Source organism: Castor canadensis, chromosome 13, assembly GCF_047511655.1.
Source record: "Castor canadensis chromosome 13, mCasCan1.hap1v2, whole genome shotgun sequence".
Classification (NCBI taxonomy): Eukaryota; Metazoa; Chordata; class Mammalia; order Rodentia; family Castoridae; genus Castor; species Castor canadensis.
The window spans coordinates 72,785,959-72,803,034 of record NC_133398.1 but is presented as its reverse complement, the minus strand read 5'-3'; the positions used below and the strand labels follow the sequence as shown (position 1 = coordinate 72,803,034).

The window sequence follows — 17,076 nt, the reverse complement described above, 5'->3', positions numbered from 1 at the left end:
ATTTATTTCATTTGTTCTCTGAACTTTTTTGTTGTTTTGGTCTGAAGAAAAATAAAAACTTATCCAATTCTATTTTGTTTAGGCAAATATTAGAGGGGATGTGTAATGATGATGAAGTGCAGTAAAACTGTGAGTTAAACATTTTTTATTGCCATCCTTTAGCCTTTCCAGGAGCACCTTTCCCATCTCAGTGGCCCAGTCCCTAATCCAGAGTTCCCAGTGCACGGGATCTTCGCCCCTCTCATAAATTAGCAGTTTAAAGCTGCTTCTCTGTGAGGTGCTAATGATGCAAATAGAGAAAACATAGATTGCAGGAAGACAAAGCCATGCAAAGTCAGTTAAATAAAGATGGACTGTGAGTGTAAAAGAGGAAACCACAGAGGCACTCAATGACAGGAAACAAAGCATGACGTGAGCTGGTTGGAAATGAAACCGGAAGTGGTTTTGGAAAGTCAGCGTTGGAAGACATGGTCTCTCTCACCTGCACTTCTCTCTACTTCTCTCCAGTCAGCCTATCACTCATCTTTTTCATTCTCTCTCTCTCTCTCTCTCTCTCTCTCTCTCTCTCTCTCTCTCTCTCTCTTTCTCTCTCTCTCTCACTCCCTGTCCCTTCTTCCCTCCCCTCACCTTCCTTCCTTCCCCTCTCCCTCTCTCAAATAACTTGCTTTGTTTTACTTTCATGTGACCAATCTGGCTCTGTATGACTTTTCATTTAAGAACTTGTCATCATTTAACTGAAGTCTTTGAACTTCAGATTAACTTCTAAAGACAGAGAGTCTGATTAGCCACTAGTCATTCAATGAAATCCTTCCTTCTTGGGTAATGATGGGATATGCTCCGATCAGCCGTGACTTGAATTGAGAGTGAGAATATAAAGAAATGAGGAAAGGGCTTTGTCATCCTGAAGGAACTAGGGCTGCTTCTTCCAGATGTGAGCAGAGCAAGGGAGTGGAGTATGTGCATCAGGTATCTGCTGACACAATGGCACTGTAGGGCAAACCACCTCAATCACTATGGCTGAAAGCCAAGAGCATTTATTGAGCTCTCTCAGGCCGGTGGGTTGGCTAGATGATCTTCTGGTCTTGGCTAGGCTCATCATAGGCCAGGGAGTCAGCTGGCTATCAGCTGATCCAGAACAGACAACAGAAACAACTGGGAGCAAAGGCTGCAGCTGGCTAGTGCAGGCATGTCTGTCATGGTTATGGCCAAGGTGGAAGAGTAGAAACAGACACTCAAAGACTTCCTCAAGATTCTGTATGGCTCACTTTTGCCAATATCCCATTAACCAAAGCAATCAGCATGGCCAAATTCAGACACAAGGAGAGAAGAGAAACTGGGACTATTAATGCAGTCAATCTCCTATATTATGTCAGCAAACTTAAAAACACATACCATAGTCTTGTTTCCATATATATCCTTCCCCAGCAAGATGTGTACAGAATCCTTCTGAAATGAATCCCTGAAACAAAATAATGAGTTACCAAGATTGGAATTTTGAAGCTTTTTTTAAGTAACAGCAAATAAATGAAAATTTTACCTCTAAGAAAAGCTAGCTATATAGAATAGCAAGAACATAAAACTGAAATAACAGAGGGGATCAAGTTCCCGCCTCTCCTTCTTCAGATTACCCTCCAACATGAACACAACATACCTGGCTTGTGACATCCTGTTTTCTAAATTCACTAGATTAGAAAATGAATAGCTTGAAACTAAAACTGAGCACATAGCAGGTAACTGCAAGACAAAATGGCCCTAAAGAGTTAGAGGTTGTGGCATTGGTCCCCAGGTTAGGGATTATTTAAGACTTCTATCCTCTTCTTGGAATCATGGAGTAATAGAATGTTAGCAAAAGATGAAGGTTGGAGACTATCTAATTTAGTGTTTCTCAACATTTAATACGTCATATATCTCATTCACTATTTTGTAACCTCTGTTTTATTCTTTGAAGTTTTTTAATTGACTCTTTTTCGAAAAAACTCAATTTATTTAAAAAATTATATCATGGCCACAAGTTGAAAAACAGTATGATTTGACATAAATAGAAGAAAACCATAATATAAACAGAATGAAGACACCCACTATTACGAAATTCTTGCCAGATGCCTGAACATCTAAAGCTTTCCCAGACTTTACCAAAAAGGGAGGCTAACAACTGTGAGAGAAGTGTTAAAGAAACATTATCCTCACAGTGACAGTGCTATTCTGATGGAGTCAGGAAGATCAGAAGAGTCTTGAAAAGGTCATCACTTTCTTACTATCTGAGTCAATGCTATTTAATGCCCTATTCACAGGTCTTGAAATCATCTTGGACTTCATGATCTACAGATGCCCCACCCTGTAGGAGACATCAATAGTCCAACTAACTTCACGGAGAACCAGAGGCCTCCTGTTAATTTCCAGTGGCTGCCATGTCACCCCCCCTGGGCTAAGGGAAAATAAAGGAAGCCACAGAAGTAAAAAAGGGGGGGATCTGATTAATGGTGTTTTTAATTGTACAGAATTGGGATTTACCTGGTTTTCACCTACCTCTGCTCTTCCTGACCTCCATTACTAATAGACATTCACAGTCACATGTTGAAAGAAATGGAAAGTCCCCATGTTTCCACAGAGAAAACTTCTGCCTGGATCTACTACCATCTAAGATCTCAGATTAGGAAACTTCTGGAAAGATGAAGCCATACAAAGAGAGGTATCTCCAATTGTGTCACCAAGGGAAGTATTGTGTCAGGAAAAGACCAAAGAGCAGATTTATCTAAATGGAATTCATCCAGAGTAAGCCACCAGGGTAGTGTAATGCCATTCTAAATCCTCCATGGCAAACTGTGTAGATTTTCAAAAGAACGAAGAAATCCTCTTGGTCTCATTATCTTTCAAAGATGGATTTTAGTTGTAAATCCTTCCTTAAAAAAATGAAATAGGATAAATGTAGTCAAATACTCAACTAAGCTCTTTATTCCATTGTCTGTGATTTGGAGAAAGCTTTGGGGACATTTCTTCAGACAGGAGAGGAAGGGACAATCTTCAAGAAATAACCTCCTTCATCTTACTTTTAAGGCTACACTGATTATATCAAACATTGGTCAGTGTCTAATTTTCAATTCCTCTCACTTTTAGGAAACAAGGTGGTATGCACATTAAATAAACATTTACTTTTCTTGAGTAATATAAGATGAAGTGAAAAGAGCAAATGTGTTAATTCGGGGGAACATTCTTGCCTATACCTAATACCTATTACACCAACCTAATTCCTTTCTCCATACCCTGAACTTTAAAGTGTACCATACATCTGTTACTTCATCTGAACAGCTCAGGCCACATTATTTGTGTCAATGAAACAATACAAACTCAGGTCTATTGAACTATCTTTACATCTTTCCATAATTGAGAGTTTCCTCTCAATCTTATTTGGGCTGTTTTCTTCAGAGGCACAGGAAGAAACTTTGTGGTCTACCAGGCTTGTGTGGACATCCTGACTCTCTTCTTCCTGTTATTTCTCTAAGTTACTGGCAAAGCTAAAACTTCCTAGCATCAATTCTGCATTTGCAAAATGAGGATAAAAGCTGAGTATGGCTTGCCTGTCATCCCAGCAATGGTGGTAAGCATAAAACAGGAAAATCATGGTCTGGGCCTGTCCTGACTAAAACCCATCTTCAAAATAACCAGAGCAAAAAGGACTGGAGGCATGGCTCAAGTAGTAGAGTGTCTGCTTAGCAACCTTGAGGTCCTGAGTTCAAATCCCAATGCCACCAAAAAATGAGGGTAATAATATCTGTCATATCAAAATATTGTAAAGGTTTATATGTAAAGCTTGGGGCCTTACACTGAAGCATGCAAGAGGTGGCCACTAGTGCTGTCACATTGGAAAAACCACATCAAGTAGAGTGGACTTCATACTTGTTTCAGGGGGCAGAGAGAGGTCAGCCCCATTTCTGCTGCATTTGTAATTGTATCTCCAGTGCCAAATGCTACTGGCACATAGCAAGAAGTCAGAATTTTGGGGGTAAATGGAGTGATTCTGGCATTATCCATTTTTAGCTATGTGAACCTGAGTAAGGCATTCCATCCTGGACATGTGATTCCTTGACTGTAAAACAAAGGCAATTCATTTCTCACAGTGTTGCTAGGAAGCTTAAATTCAATGGCACCCAGCTCACAGATTATCATACACTATACTTTTTACTGATTGTTATTCCCAAATTTCTGCTGTCCTCTACTTTTGAGGATCCCAGATACAGCAAGAACTAGGATCAGCACTTTCTGAGGATGCACCCATTTTTAAAGCTATTTTAAAAAAAGGCAGTAGAAAGGGTCCAGGGGCCCAGGGTCCAGGACATCTGTGGGGAAAATCCACAGTACTGAGTGGTCCCTCATCAGAAATGTCAGCATATAGGATAGGCAGAGTGTCTGAATCTCACCTTTGTGGTTTCAGGGCAACTATGAGGCACTATAGGTCAATGTCAGCCAAGCCATGTGGACTTGAGGGGGAGCCTGAAGAGGGACAGAAATGATTTTCACCATAATCCCATTTTTAAAGGGGTGAAGAGAATGGTCTCATGTCTTGTATCGATTTGAGTTGGTTGAACCTTCAGGAGTTTTATCTGGAGAAGGATCCCAAGGTCACATTTTGGCTCAAAGAGAAAGAATATGAGGATTAACAAGCAATATCTGTCACGGATGCAGGATGGGGTGTTGTGGTGGGTTTGCTGTGGAGATTTACACAATCGGGGGAGATTTTCTATTGAGGCAAAGTGTGTGGCTTTCATCTTGGTAATCGCTGAAAAAGAAATGTTTTTACCTCTGTCAGTTTTTTGCTGTCACAGGAGCCATCTTATACTGGCAGCTCATGGTGGCACTTGATGAGGTCCTAGGGTAAATAGGAAAATAGACACTGACCTGATGAAATGTATCAGGTGTGACTCTTATCGAAACGCCTGGCCCCGCCAGCCAGGTACACAGTATGTGATATTCTGCCTGCAACCATTCACCAGCTATTTGTTGAGAACCTGCTACGTGCCAGGCAGTGTCCTAGAGGCTGTGTTCTAGTATTTAGTGGATAAAAGAGACAAAAATCTTGTGTCACCTCCCCCCAGACCCAGAGTTCAGAGTCTAGTAAAGATGTTGCTACCCTTTATTTTAGGAGGTTGTTTTGGTTTTGCTTGGGAGGAAGTTGTTTTATTTTGCTTTGTGGGGTTTTTGTTTTGTTTGCGGTGCAGGGATGAACGTAAGATCTTGCATATGCTAGTCAAGTGCTGTACCACCGAACTACACCCCCAGCCTCTCTAGTTATTGCAAAAGTTTATAAAGAAAATTCCAAGGCTATACTCCAAATCCTCCACATCATGTGCGGAAAAGGGAGGGTGTTCTTCCACCATTCACGTACTCTGGCCAGACTGTGAGTACAAACCCACCAGTGTGTTCCAAAGCCCAATTGTCCGTTTCTACCTGTGAATGCATAATTAGCAGAACCAGCACTTCCAGCTTCCCCTCCATGTGATGTGTCTGTGTGACCCACATAAATAGACCATAGGGAACCTGAGCCTCTGAATGCTGGATTCCTTTGAATTTGACTGCAACTGCATAGAAGTCGGCTTCCCTCTGTGTCTCTCCCCCACCTTGATGCTCCTGTGACTTAATTTATCTAGGATCAGATTCTAGAACAAGTTGTCTTCATTTTAGGGGTATATGGCTGTGGCCAGGTGCTTGACCAAAGTTCCCCAGCTACATTTTCCCTCTTGATTTTATAATAGGCCAAGTCTCTGTTGTTAGTTTCTGAGTCCAAGGCTCTAGTTGGACAAAAATTGAGCTTTCTCAGTGTAGACACCTTGGGTTATTTTATGCTTTGGGAAGAAGGGGAGCAACGTAGCCTCTGGATCAAAATTCAGAGGCTGATTCAATGGTGGTATTAGGTAAGACTCAGTATCCCTAATTGCTCCTTCCAAACTTTCCAAACTATTCCAAGACTACAAATGAGGCCTCTCAGGAGTAACGTACCCAAAATATGAACATCTTTTATTACTGGCCTATGGATAGGAAGTGGAGCTGGAGGGTGTCTTTATTCATTGAGAATCGTAATTGCAGGTGATACAGATTCAATTCAAACTGACTTAGAAAATAATGAATTGTATGGTTTGTGTAACTGGAGAGGGCTGGTTTCCAGCACCCCAGGGTCAGGAATTAGTTCTCTTCTCTGCAGGTCTTTCTACTTGAGAGCCTTTCATTGCATTGTAAAAGGAAAGCTTCTCTTTTGAACTAGCTACAATGGCTAGTACAAGACTGATGCTCATTGGTTGTGTTTGGGTCACATGTCCAGTCCTGCACTAATAACTGCAAGCAGAGGATAAAACATAATGATTAATAATCTCATAGAAATGGAATTGGAGTTCATTTCACCCATCATGCTCTAAGCATGGAGTGGGGTGAATCCATAATGGGAATCCAGGATGATCTTAGCAGAAGAAGCGGCAATGTATCCTGGGCAGGTAGAACCCACAAACATCTACTACAGAGACTCTGTACCAATCATCAGCAATAAAGAGGATGAAAACAACATGCCACCTGATATTAAGGTGGTGGTGACTATGCCCTTACTTTTATAAGAGGACTGGGACAAAAAAACACTCAAGTGCCAAGTCTTAAAGATAGGAAAATACTGTGCTGTCTCCGGTTCATGTGTCTCGGGTAGTCCCTGGGAACTACGTGGTACCATATGACCATCCATCCTGTTAACTTATCCTCCATCCTAAAATCTGCTGCTTGTCAGGGCTGCAAAGCACTCAGTTCATCCTCATCAGTGGTAGACATCTGAGTTTGAGTCATAGGACTTCCAACTGCAGACAAATGCCCAGAACATCAATAGGTGCCATTATAGAGCAATGTTTTGCACCAACAGCTGCATGTAGTGTTCGTGGCTCTTTGCTGGTATAACTGAATGAAGGCTGCTTCTTAATGATTCACTTTTGTTATCATTATCACTGTCACAAGGATCATCTGATTCATTTATGCTGCACTTCTTGCTGGAGACTCTAGATGATGTTCCTCAGGCTATCCCTGCCACCAGACTGCTCTGTGTAATCCAAGGTAGTGGACTACAAGCAGTTCAAGCACAAGCACCACCTTGCCAGAGTTCATCCCATACAACAGTATAGCACTTGGTTCCTTCTCTGTGCCCTCTACTGAACTGTGAGTTCCTTGGCAGGAATTGTCTCTTCCACAGTATGCCTTGTATGTAGCATATTATAACCATCCAACAAATGTTGCAGAACAGAGAGAAACAGGACTTGAACCTGAAAATCCTAAAGTCCATTAATTACAAAAATAACAATAATAATGGTGACATAATCCAATGTTCATTGGGTGCTATGTGCTAGACACTGAATCACGGACTTTGCATGAATTATCCCTTGTAATGATCTATTCCCATTTCATAGATGAGGAGGGTGAGCTTTATGGAATAAGCTAGTCAGGTCACTTCAGGACAGTAGAGCCAGGGTTTGAACCCAGGTCCTGATTATAATGCATGTTCCTAGATACTAAATTAATGCTACCTCTATAAGGTGGAAGGAAAGTTGGAATAGACTAATTCCTAAGAGATCAGCAGGGCCAATCACTGTCTTATATAAAGATAAGCTAGTCTAGTGACAGGCTTTGAGGAGTCAAATAGAGGGACACAAAAGACCTAGCTATGCCAATGACACCCCTTGCAGGCCCATGGAAATGCACCTGCTCTTCTCCCTGGTTCCTCTCTTGGCAGAAAGTAGGAACTGTTTGCATGTACGTCACTACAGCTGGGGTCAAAAGAGCAACCTGGGTGAGTTCTGCCTCTCCCTAGTTTGTTTCACATTCTCTCAGAATGGAGTCAAGACATGGAAACCGGGGATGCATTTGTAAACACTGTATGAGTGTTGAGACTTACCCCTGGGAGTTATTTCTGCTACTGTTTGTCCCTTTCCCATAGAGATCTGTGCAGAAGCCAGAGGAAAGGGCAGTGTACGGAAGTGACCATTCCGTCAGACTCTCAGACCAGGAGGAAGCAGGTAGAGTAGTTGGGAGGAGCTTCACAGAGACGAGTCTAGCAAATGCAAGTTGCACAAAGCTTGTGACCAAGAGCACAACAGAGATCCCAGAGTCTGGTTGAGTGTGAGAAGCCTTTTACCAAGCCCAGGAGAGACCTAAGGAAGGAGCCAACAGCCATCCAGAGTTCAGACTATGGCCCATGAGTGGGTCTGTGGAATGTGGAGAATGTCTTACTGCTCAACAACCAAATTGTGTCCACATGATTTCTTTTATTCATTCAACAAATACTGATCGTGTATGGGGGCATGCCATAATCTATGTGTAAATACTGAGCCAGGAGATGGAAACCCTGAAGAGTAATGTCCTGCTTGGAATTTCCTGAATGATATAAATCCATAAATTGGTAGTGCATTACAAATGCCCCCATTGGCAAGAAGAGGATGGACTGGTGTTCTGAGGAAGCACCTGTTCCATCCAGGCTGGAAGGGGTAGAAAGTGAGTGAGGGTGGGCTTCAGAAAGCCGGATGAGCACTAAGGAATGAATGGGACCATGAGAGTGAAAAATAAGTAAAACCCGGGTGTCCATGGGCCTCTTGGAAGCAAGAGAAACCGCTTGGCTCACAATCAATAAGAGGGAGTGTGGCATTTCCCCAAACTGCAAGAAATTCAGTCCAGGTTGTACCCACAGGGAGAGATGGGAATTGACAAGAGATGGCCCTGGGCTAGCCACCCTCAGAGTCTGGACTCCATCCTGAAGTCAGTGTGGCCACTGTCACCAGGTTTTCCTTCCAAGGGAGGAAATGATGAGGACCTCTTAGAGATCTGTCTTAGGTGGTCAGTAACACAATTGCCAATAAACAAAGACACCAGCTCCTCGAAAACACTCCAATCACACATCCAGAGGCGGGGGAACACTTTAACCATCCTATTCTGGCCAGAAAAACATGATCTTGATGGCCTGATATGATTAAAACCCTTGTAGACTGAAAAGGTACATTTTGGTGTTAAGAGCATGTCAAAAATCATGTAAATTTTCCAGCCTAATTCAAGCTTTATGAGCTCAGCAGCAGCTGACAATTACCTGAGAAGTTTTAAAAGAAATGCCAGTGCCTGGGGCCTCTCAGGGATTCTGGTTCGATTGTCTGAGGCAGAGCTACCACTGGCATTTTTTTTTTCAGGCTCCCAGGTGAACCTTGGGCAGCCAGGGTTGAGAATTCCTGCAGAGCATACATCCCAGCAGGGGGAACTCTGGAGAAAGGAGCAGGTCCCCTTGCCAGTACTTCAGGCATGGTAGATTCTGAGTCCCTTTGCAAACCTTCCTGGCCATTCATCAACAGCAGCCTGTGGCCACTATCCCCAACCCAACTCCCTTTCACAGGTAGATACAAAAGGACACAATTCCAAGGCCCCATAAGAGAACTGGAGAGGGAGGACCACACCACCTACCCTAGGGCAAGGCACCATCTTGTTCTTGAGGCACACTGTATAATGCTTCATTAAGGATATCTTTTTCCCTTAATTTACCTGCAAACTCATTAGCACATTACTCACGCTTTACCCAGTCCCACACATCACCTTCTTCCTCACCCCGCACCCACACCTTCTCCCTGCCCCCCACTTGCCTATTTATTCACCGTAGTTAGGTTTTGTTCCCTGCACCCTGAGAAGCACATATTTAGAATGAAAATGATGCTGGAAACAAAGCAGGTAGCTGTGGACTTCATGGTCCCAGGACCATCACCCCGCATTGCCTTCCTTCCAGGTGAAATCCTGTCCATCAGGAGCACCAAATACAGGCCCTCGAAATACTTCCCAAGGCGCTGCCCAGTGTTGCTCCTTCTGTACTGAGACAGCAAATCGTTAGCTCCAAGCCCTTGGGTTGTTTCTTGAAGCAATTAACAGCTGCCCAGTGTTAATTTCTGATCAATAGCCCGCCAGCCAGGCTGCTGCTCTGAGCTGTCCGCTGCCAGCCTCCACAGCACATTTTGAAAGTAACTTGTTGGGTGTTGGGACTCCTCCCCTAGGGCAATCCCCGGGACAGCCCTCCCTGGGCTTCTAGGAACAACAAGTGCCCTCCACCAGTGCCAGGGGCCAAAGGATGAGATGATCAAGCAGGCAACTCCAGCCACCTCTTCCAGCCAGATGACAGCTTGGGGACACAGATGGAACTGCCTGCCCTCTGGAGTGGTGGCCCTTTGCAATATTCATGAAACTCTCATTTTTCTGTTTTGGCTTTTTTGGATCTTTTTTTTTCTGTTTGAAATGGCTGTATTCTCCTTCCGTCCAAACCCCCTCATTCAAACTAGTGTTTGGGGTTTTGTTATTTTTTAGAATCAAGTAGCCACAGTTTCTCATCCCTGGCCTGTGTTGCTTCCTCCAGCTCCCTGCGGACAGAATGAGACCCGAGAGGATGGCAAGGTAATCCAGCTGCCTCCCTGTAAGACAGGAGCATGGATTGTGCCAGCCATCATGGCCTGCTACCTCTTAGTGGCAAACATCCTACTGGTCAACCTCCTCATCGCTGTCTTTAAGTGAGTGGACCCTTATTCAGGGCTCAAGAAAGGATGGCTGGGGGAGGCTGTCGGGAGGGGGGCGGGGGGCTGAGAAGCTGGGTAAAGGAAGCCAGCGTTTCAGAAAGTAAAGGATTTTCTCACATGGTTCTCCCTGGTTTATTTCAGCAATACATTTTTTGAGGTAAAGTCAATATCCAACCAAGTGTGGAAGTTTCAGAGGTATCAACTCATCATGACTTTCCATGAGAGGCCAGTTCTGCCTCCACCTCTGATCATTTTCAGCCACATGACTATGATATTCCAGCACCTGTGCTGCCGATGGAGGAAACACGAGAGCGATCCAGATGAGAGGGACTACGGCCTGAGTAAGCTTTAAGCCACAGCCTGGAAACTGCCATGGGAAATCCCTACCAGTTCTTATACGCAGTCATGTGGGATCACCTGTCTGCCTGCACCGTCCTGCCTCTTGCAGACTTAGGGGAATGTGAGGCATAGGGAACGTGTTAGAAGGCAGGCAGTAGAAGCTGAACTTGAGTGTTCTTAGCCTCCTATCCTTTTCAGTGAGCTAAAAAGTGGTCTCCAGTAAGTTGTTTTAGCACCTTTGTAGGTCCTAAGCTTCTTACCTTCCAGGGGTTCCACCACAAAATCTATCAACCACCTTAATACGCACCCAGTGCTGCGTTACATATCATCATTAAGCTGAGTTTCAGTGACTGTCTGATTTTCCATGCCCATTGCTGGATCTATCATTTTTTTTTCAAGTCTTAAACATTTCCTTAAGCCCTAGGGCTTGTCCCTATGTGAGTTCATGAAGAAATGAGCCTTGCTTTCCATTATTCAAAGCACAAAATGGAAGAGTTTCCACCTCCTGCCTTCTAGCCATTGTTTCTAAGAGGAAATTCATTGTCACTGGGCTAGAATAGACCCTCACTGTGTAAAATTGTGCTACCCATTGCAGGAGTAGCTATCCACCTCCACAAATTAAGTACCAGCCTCCTGCAAATTTCTGAATGCCCCTGGAGCACCAACTCTCAGTTAGGGACCACTGGAATTTAGCTCCATACCTATAAGTTACTGTGGTATATCCGAGTGTGTCAAGTCAACTACTACATTAAACCTACAAACAAGAGCTTCTGGGATTGTGGCCCAGGAACCTACTTCCCTCAGTGGGATACCAGTATATCTAAGGTTTAAAACCAAAGCCCCCTAATCAACTGCTTCTCTAAGGCTGAAGTTCCTAACAGTCTCCCTGAATAGCATTGCCTGGCTTCGTTCTAAGCATTAACAGCGGAGAGCTAGAAAGAGCTAGTAATTATAAAATGACTGTTTCCATCTGATAAATCCAGGCAAATAGAAAGCTGTGGGGTCAGTGTGGCGAGTGAGTTAAACCCTGAGATTTTATTCTTAGAACCTCAGCCAGCATGGAGGAACACGGACTGCCAAGTCAGGGGCAAAGGAGTGCTATAATGAATGATAGCCTGCAGTGGATACTGCTCTGAGTGTTAACTTCAGGGCCCAGAGTCAACTTTAATAAAGCATCAGTCATTTGCGCTAGGAGAAACTCACTTATTCAGAGAGCTTAAGAAGAGGGGACTGTCCAAGACCTAGTTCCACTTTGCAAGCCAGGAAACCTGAGTAGCCAGGCATTGGTGGGTGGGTGCCAACTCCATCTACAGCCCTAGCTCGTGGTTTTCTTTTTGCTCTCACCCACAATAGCAATAAAAGCATCACCAGATCTCTAGACACATGGAGCGGAAGGGAGGAACTAAGTGTCAGGTTTCAGAGAGGGAAGATTTCTCTTCACCCTTTCTGGGTCAGGAAGCATAAAGAAGAGAGAGGAGAGCCCTACATTACATGTATCAGTTGGAGGAAAGTGAGCTTTTCCCCATCTGTCTGTGTAGCCTTGTGCATAGAGGAATATTTCAGAGAAAAGGATGATCAGTTCAGCTTGTCCAATGAGTTAAAGGATCCCAGCGCACTGCCAAGTTCTTCAAGAGTCTCAGATAAAAGTACTCTGAAGTATAAAATTTAAGTTACATTGTAAAATTTGACACATTGATGGATTTTTTAAAAATAATATAAAAAAGAGCATTACATATAGCCAAAGAAGTCAAATGGGACACTGTTTAAGATGCCGAAAGCGTAAGTGTTCTGTTTACTCCTGATCTCAAATACAGCAGTAGCAGAAAGGAATCTGTACTTTGGGGGTCTCTATATGTGGTCTCTCTGCATTCTTTTTCCTCCAACCCAACTTTCCACGTAATTTTAAGTGTGCCTTCCTGATAGTTCTCCACCTCAAGAGCCTGCCATATTTTGAGAAGAGTGGTCTGACTTCTGGCAATTTCTTCACTCTCATCTGCTTTTGCCCCCAGCAAATTAAAACTAGTGCCTCAAAGCAAGGAAGAGCAACTTCGGGAAACAAAAGCACCAAGGGTCTAAGACTCAGAGCTCCAAACATTTGAGACAATCTCAGGGGCACAGAATAAGAGGACTTGCCCATTTATGGTTTTCCCAAAGCAGCTCTCACCCTAACCCTGACTCATAAACCATTTAACCCAAAACATTTCCACTGGGCTCTTTCTACTGCTGCAATCGGTTATAAATAAATTTGCCTTCTATTAACAGAGAACCAAAATAACAATAGCACAAATAAATAAAGCTTTCTTTTTCTTACATAACAAAAAGTGAGGAGATGATAAATAGCCCAGAACTCAACAATGCCTCATTGAAGTCAAAGACCAGAGTCCTTCTATTTTTAGGCTCAGCTATTCTTTATTGTGCTATCTTGTTTCATGGTCACAAAGTAATTGCAGAACCTCTAGTCATCACATTTTTGTACAAGATAGAAAAAAGAAAGGAAGGTGAGGTGGGTGCCTAGAATCCCAGTGCTGGGAGGGTTCAAGGCCAACCTAGGCAACATAATGAAAAAGAAGAGAAGGTGAAAAAAATGTAGGAAGAAGCAACTATGTCTTTTTTTATTTTATCAGGAATGCAGAACATCTTCCACCTGTGTGTCTTGGCCCAAGCTTCAAGGAAAACTCTAAATAAATAAGTGTATTTGGCTTTCCTGCCTCAGAAACAGGAGAATGGGATTGCGAAAAGGTTGTCAATCAACAGTCACACCCCTCAGTCAAGAAATTTTTGAACCTTTATGAAACGTCCATTCTCTGAGTCTCTTCCCTTTCCCTGAGTTAGCTAGGTTTTCGCTCTTATCACTTTGTTTATTTCTAACCTGCTCCTGTGGTATGCCTTGTGTACTCAGGTGAACCTCTGAGTAGTAGTGACTCTGATGTTCAGAGCGGAAATGGTACGCATAGGAGTTGCCTCACTGGGTTTGGATTCCGTTTGTGACTTATGAAAGAATCTGGAACCCTTTTCCTAACTTTGATTTATATGAATAATGTCATCAGGTCCACAATTCAGATGCCGTCGCTTTTAGTGCTCTGCCTGATGGCTCTCTTTTGTTGGTTTTTTTCACAGAACTCTTCATAACAGATGATGAGCTCAAAAAAGTGCACGATTTCGAAGAACAATGCATAGAGGAATATTTCAGAGAAAAGGACGATCGGTTCAACTCATCCAATGATGAGAGGATACGGGTGACGTCAGAAAGGTGGGTTTCCTGGGCATATGCCTCCCACACATGCCTTATGCCACAGCCTGCCTTGCAGTTTGAATTTGTGCTCATGGTCCCCAAATAGAGACCCCCTGTGCTTATTTTTATTGTCCAAGAGATCATGCAGTTTCTGAGGCAACAGAACATTGCCTCATGTGTCAGACAAAGTTCCAGATCCTAGACTTCTCCAACAGCCAGTAGTAACTGTACTCCTGGACATTTGGGATTGGTGAGTCCAGGACAGGGCTGAGGATGCTGGCTCACATCTGAAAGTGGAAAATGCTGACCCAGACACAAAGCAAAAGAGATCTAGTCTGACTCTAGGTTCCCTAACAGGTTTGTGTTTTATGCAGACCTCTCAGTCTTAGAGAGGTCTTAGAGATGTAGACTAGTCCTATAGCCTGACTTTTATGGGTGCTCAATATTTCCCAAATAAACAACAGTAAGAGACTTGTAAATCAGTGGAAATTATGATCAGATGCTTTCTTCCCCCAAGTTATTTTGTTTTTCTCTTTCTATAGAACAAGAAGTAGATTTTTCTATCCAGTGGTTAGATACTTTTTAGAACTCATTGACCTAATAGTTTTTTTGACACAGCATTGTGATTCTAATTCTATCCCTAACCAGGAGGGCCTTGAATCCAGTAGGTGCTCAGTTGCATGCATGTTATTAAGAATAGCAATAACAATCTTGCTCGTAGCAATGGACAGTATCAATAGTGATAGGTGCTATGAATAGATACATAGCCAGGTAGCCAGAGTAGTCCTCTCCGTGTCAGTGATATCAGAGCAGGGAATGAAGACGTATATAACGCTGGAATTTTGGAGTGGTGAGGTTCCTTGTTCCGTGCTTAGATGGAAATCAAAGATGAACTCGAGCAGCAAAGGTCAGAAAAGTTTTATTTGTGGAGAAGAGAAAGGAAAGACCATATAGGATCATGCAGGGACCCAGAAACTGGTGGTCCCTGGGTCAGTTTAGAAATCGGGTTTTATAGCTTTCTTTATTGTCCAAGGGCAGAGATTTTTGGCATGGATGGATGACGAAGGAGAGTTGTCTCTCTGGCATGAACAGATGTTTCTTAGGAAGGAGAAGGGCCGTTTTTCACCTGGCTAATTGACACCTGTTGGGAATATTTAGACCTCCCGCAGTCCCCCCTCTCAATGATCACCCTAACTGCTGTTAGGAACAGGGACAACAAAGTCTTTTCAGTGACTGTTTCCTGCTGAAAGGGGGCAACAAAGGGGCCCACAGCATCAGGGCTGACCATGAGAGGGGTTATCGAGGGGATAGCAATACTAGGTCGTTTTATTTCCATTAGGGTAGTTTGATGGATTCTAGGCAAGAGGAAACAAACTTGACAAGTAAGTTTAAAATGCAAGGCCCAAACACAAGTAAGAGAATAATGGCAACTATAAGCCCCAGAAAGGGTAGGAACCATGTCATCCAGATGACTGGGGATGCAAGGCACAGTGGAGTTGGTATTTTATGCCTAGTGCCCCATAAAGTCCCTGAGTTACTTCTGTCTTAAATGTAGGCCCATTATCACTTTGAAGGTTTTTGGGGAAACTGAAGCGAGGAATTATTTTTGTGATTAAAGCTCGGACCACCTCCCTAGCACATTCTGTACTGCAAGGAAAGGCCTCTACCCATCCAGTGAACATGTCAACCAATACTAACAGTAGTTTTGATTTTGGTCCCCTGGTAATTGCCAGTCTTCCCCAGGGTAAGACCCCTGCCTCTGTGCCCCTGGCACCTGGTATCTTTTATTATTGGGATTATTATTTTTTTTTTTGGCATGTTTCACATCCCTTTCAACTTGCTTGGCCGTGTCCCTTAATTTAGTCCTCCCAAACATTTTCTTGACCAAAACCAAAATATTGTCTAAGCCCAAATGATAAAGTTGGTGGAGGGTCTTAAGAATTTTCCATTGGATTGCCTCAGGGAGCCATAGTTTCCCTTCAGGGGACACCCTCCAGCCCTGGTGATCCAACTGCTTGGTCTGAGGCTTATTTACTTTCCTCTGATCGATACTGTGGTCTCTTTGGGAGAAGGAGAGAACCCTCCCAGAGGAGAGGGCCAGATATATATTCTTGTATGGCTGTCAGTTTAGCTGCCTTGTCAGACGCTTTGTTTTTCTTTATTATCTTATTTTCCCCTATTTTGGTGACCTTTACAATGAATCACTGAGACCTCTTTAGGCAACAGAACAGCATCTAAGAGAGCTAGTATGTTGCGAGCATGTCTAATGGAAGATCCTGTTGTAGTTAGCATTTCCCTTTCCTTCCAGATCCTACATGAGCATGCAAGATCAGGAAGGCATTACTTAGAATCTGTATAGATATTGACTCTCTGTTCTTTTGACAGTTTTAGGACTTCTGTTAGGGCCACTAATTTTGCCAATTGAGCACTTGTATTAGGAGGAAGAGGACCTGATCTGAGGATGCCAAATTCTGTCACAACTGCAAACCCTGAATGTCTGACATCATTTTTGACAAAGGAGCTGCCATTGTAGTATAATTCTAGATCTGGGCTTTTTAAGGGCCAATCAGTTAAGTCATGTCAGGCAACATAATTTTCCATCAGTACCTCCTCACATGAGTGTCCAGGATTTTCCTCTGTCTCTGGTAGAAGGGATGCAGGGTTTAGGCTCTAACAGGTCCTTAAAGTTATTTTTGTCCCTCCCAGCAGCTGGGCTTGGTATTTAAGTAGACAGCTGTAGGACAGCCAAAGAAGTCCTCCTTTTGAGTTTAAAATTCCCCATAGGTCATGTGGAGTGTAAATTTTCAGAGGCCGGTTTAGGACAAGTTTTTGAGCTTCAGGCACTAGAATGCTAACTGCAGCAACTACTCAAAGACATCCTGGCCATCCTTGGCTACCTGATCTAATTTACTTAAGTAGCCCACTGGCTGGGGAGTGATGCCCTGGGGCTGAGTC

The 17,076-nt window shown here is 43.4% G+C and overlaps 1 protein-coding gene and 1 long non-coding RNA gene across 13 annotated transcripts in view; one reads left to right on the top strand and one right to left on the bottom strand.

Annotated features, from left to right (window-relative positions):
- Positions 1-1,548, bottom strand: part of LOC141415442 (uncharacterized) — a 200,619-nt gene extending 199,071 nt beyond the window's left edge. Inside the window, exon 1 of the long non-coding RNA XR_012440469.1 lies at positions 1,393-1,548. This is a non-coding gene — a long non-coding RNA (uncharacterized lncRNA). The remainder of the gene's footprint in view (positions 1-1,392) is intronic.
- The window catches only part of Trpm3 (transient receptor potential cation channel subfamily M member 3), an 835,737-nt gene that overhangs the window by 798,689 nt on the left and 19,972 nt on the right, over positions 1-17,076 (top strand). For all 12 annotated transcript variants that reach the window (XM_074052027.1, XM_074052024.1, XM_074052021.1 and 9 more), the window contains 3 exons: positions 10,394-10,544; positions 10,692-10,891; positions 14,007-14,139. In XM_074052027.1, coding sequence (XP_073908128.1) covers positions 10,394-10,544; positions 10,692-10,891; positions 14,007-14,139 — 484 coding nt within the window. The remainder of the gene's footprint in view (positions 1-10,393; positions 10,545-10,691; positions 10,892-14,006; positions 14,140-17,076) is intronic.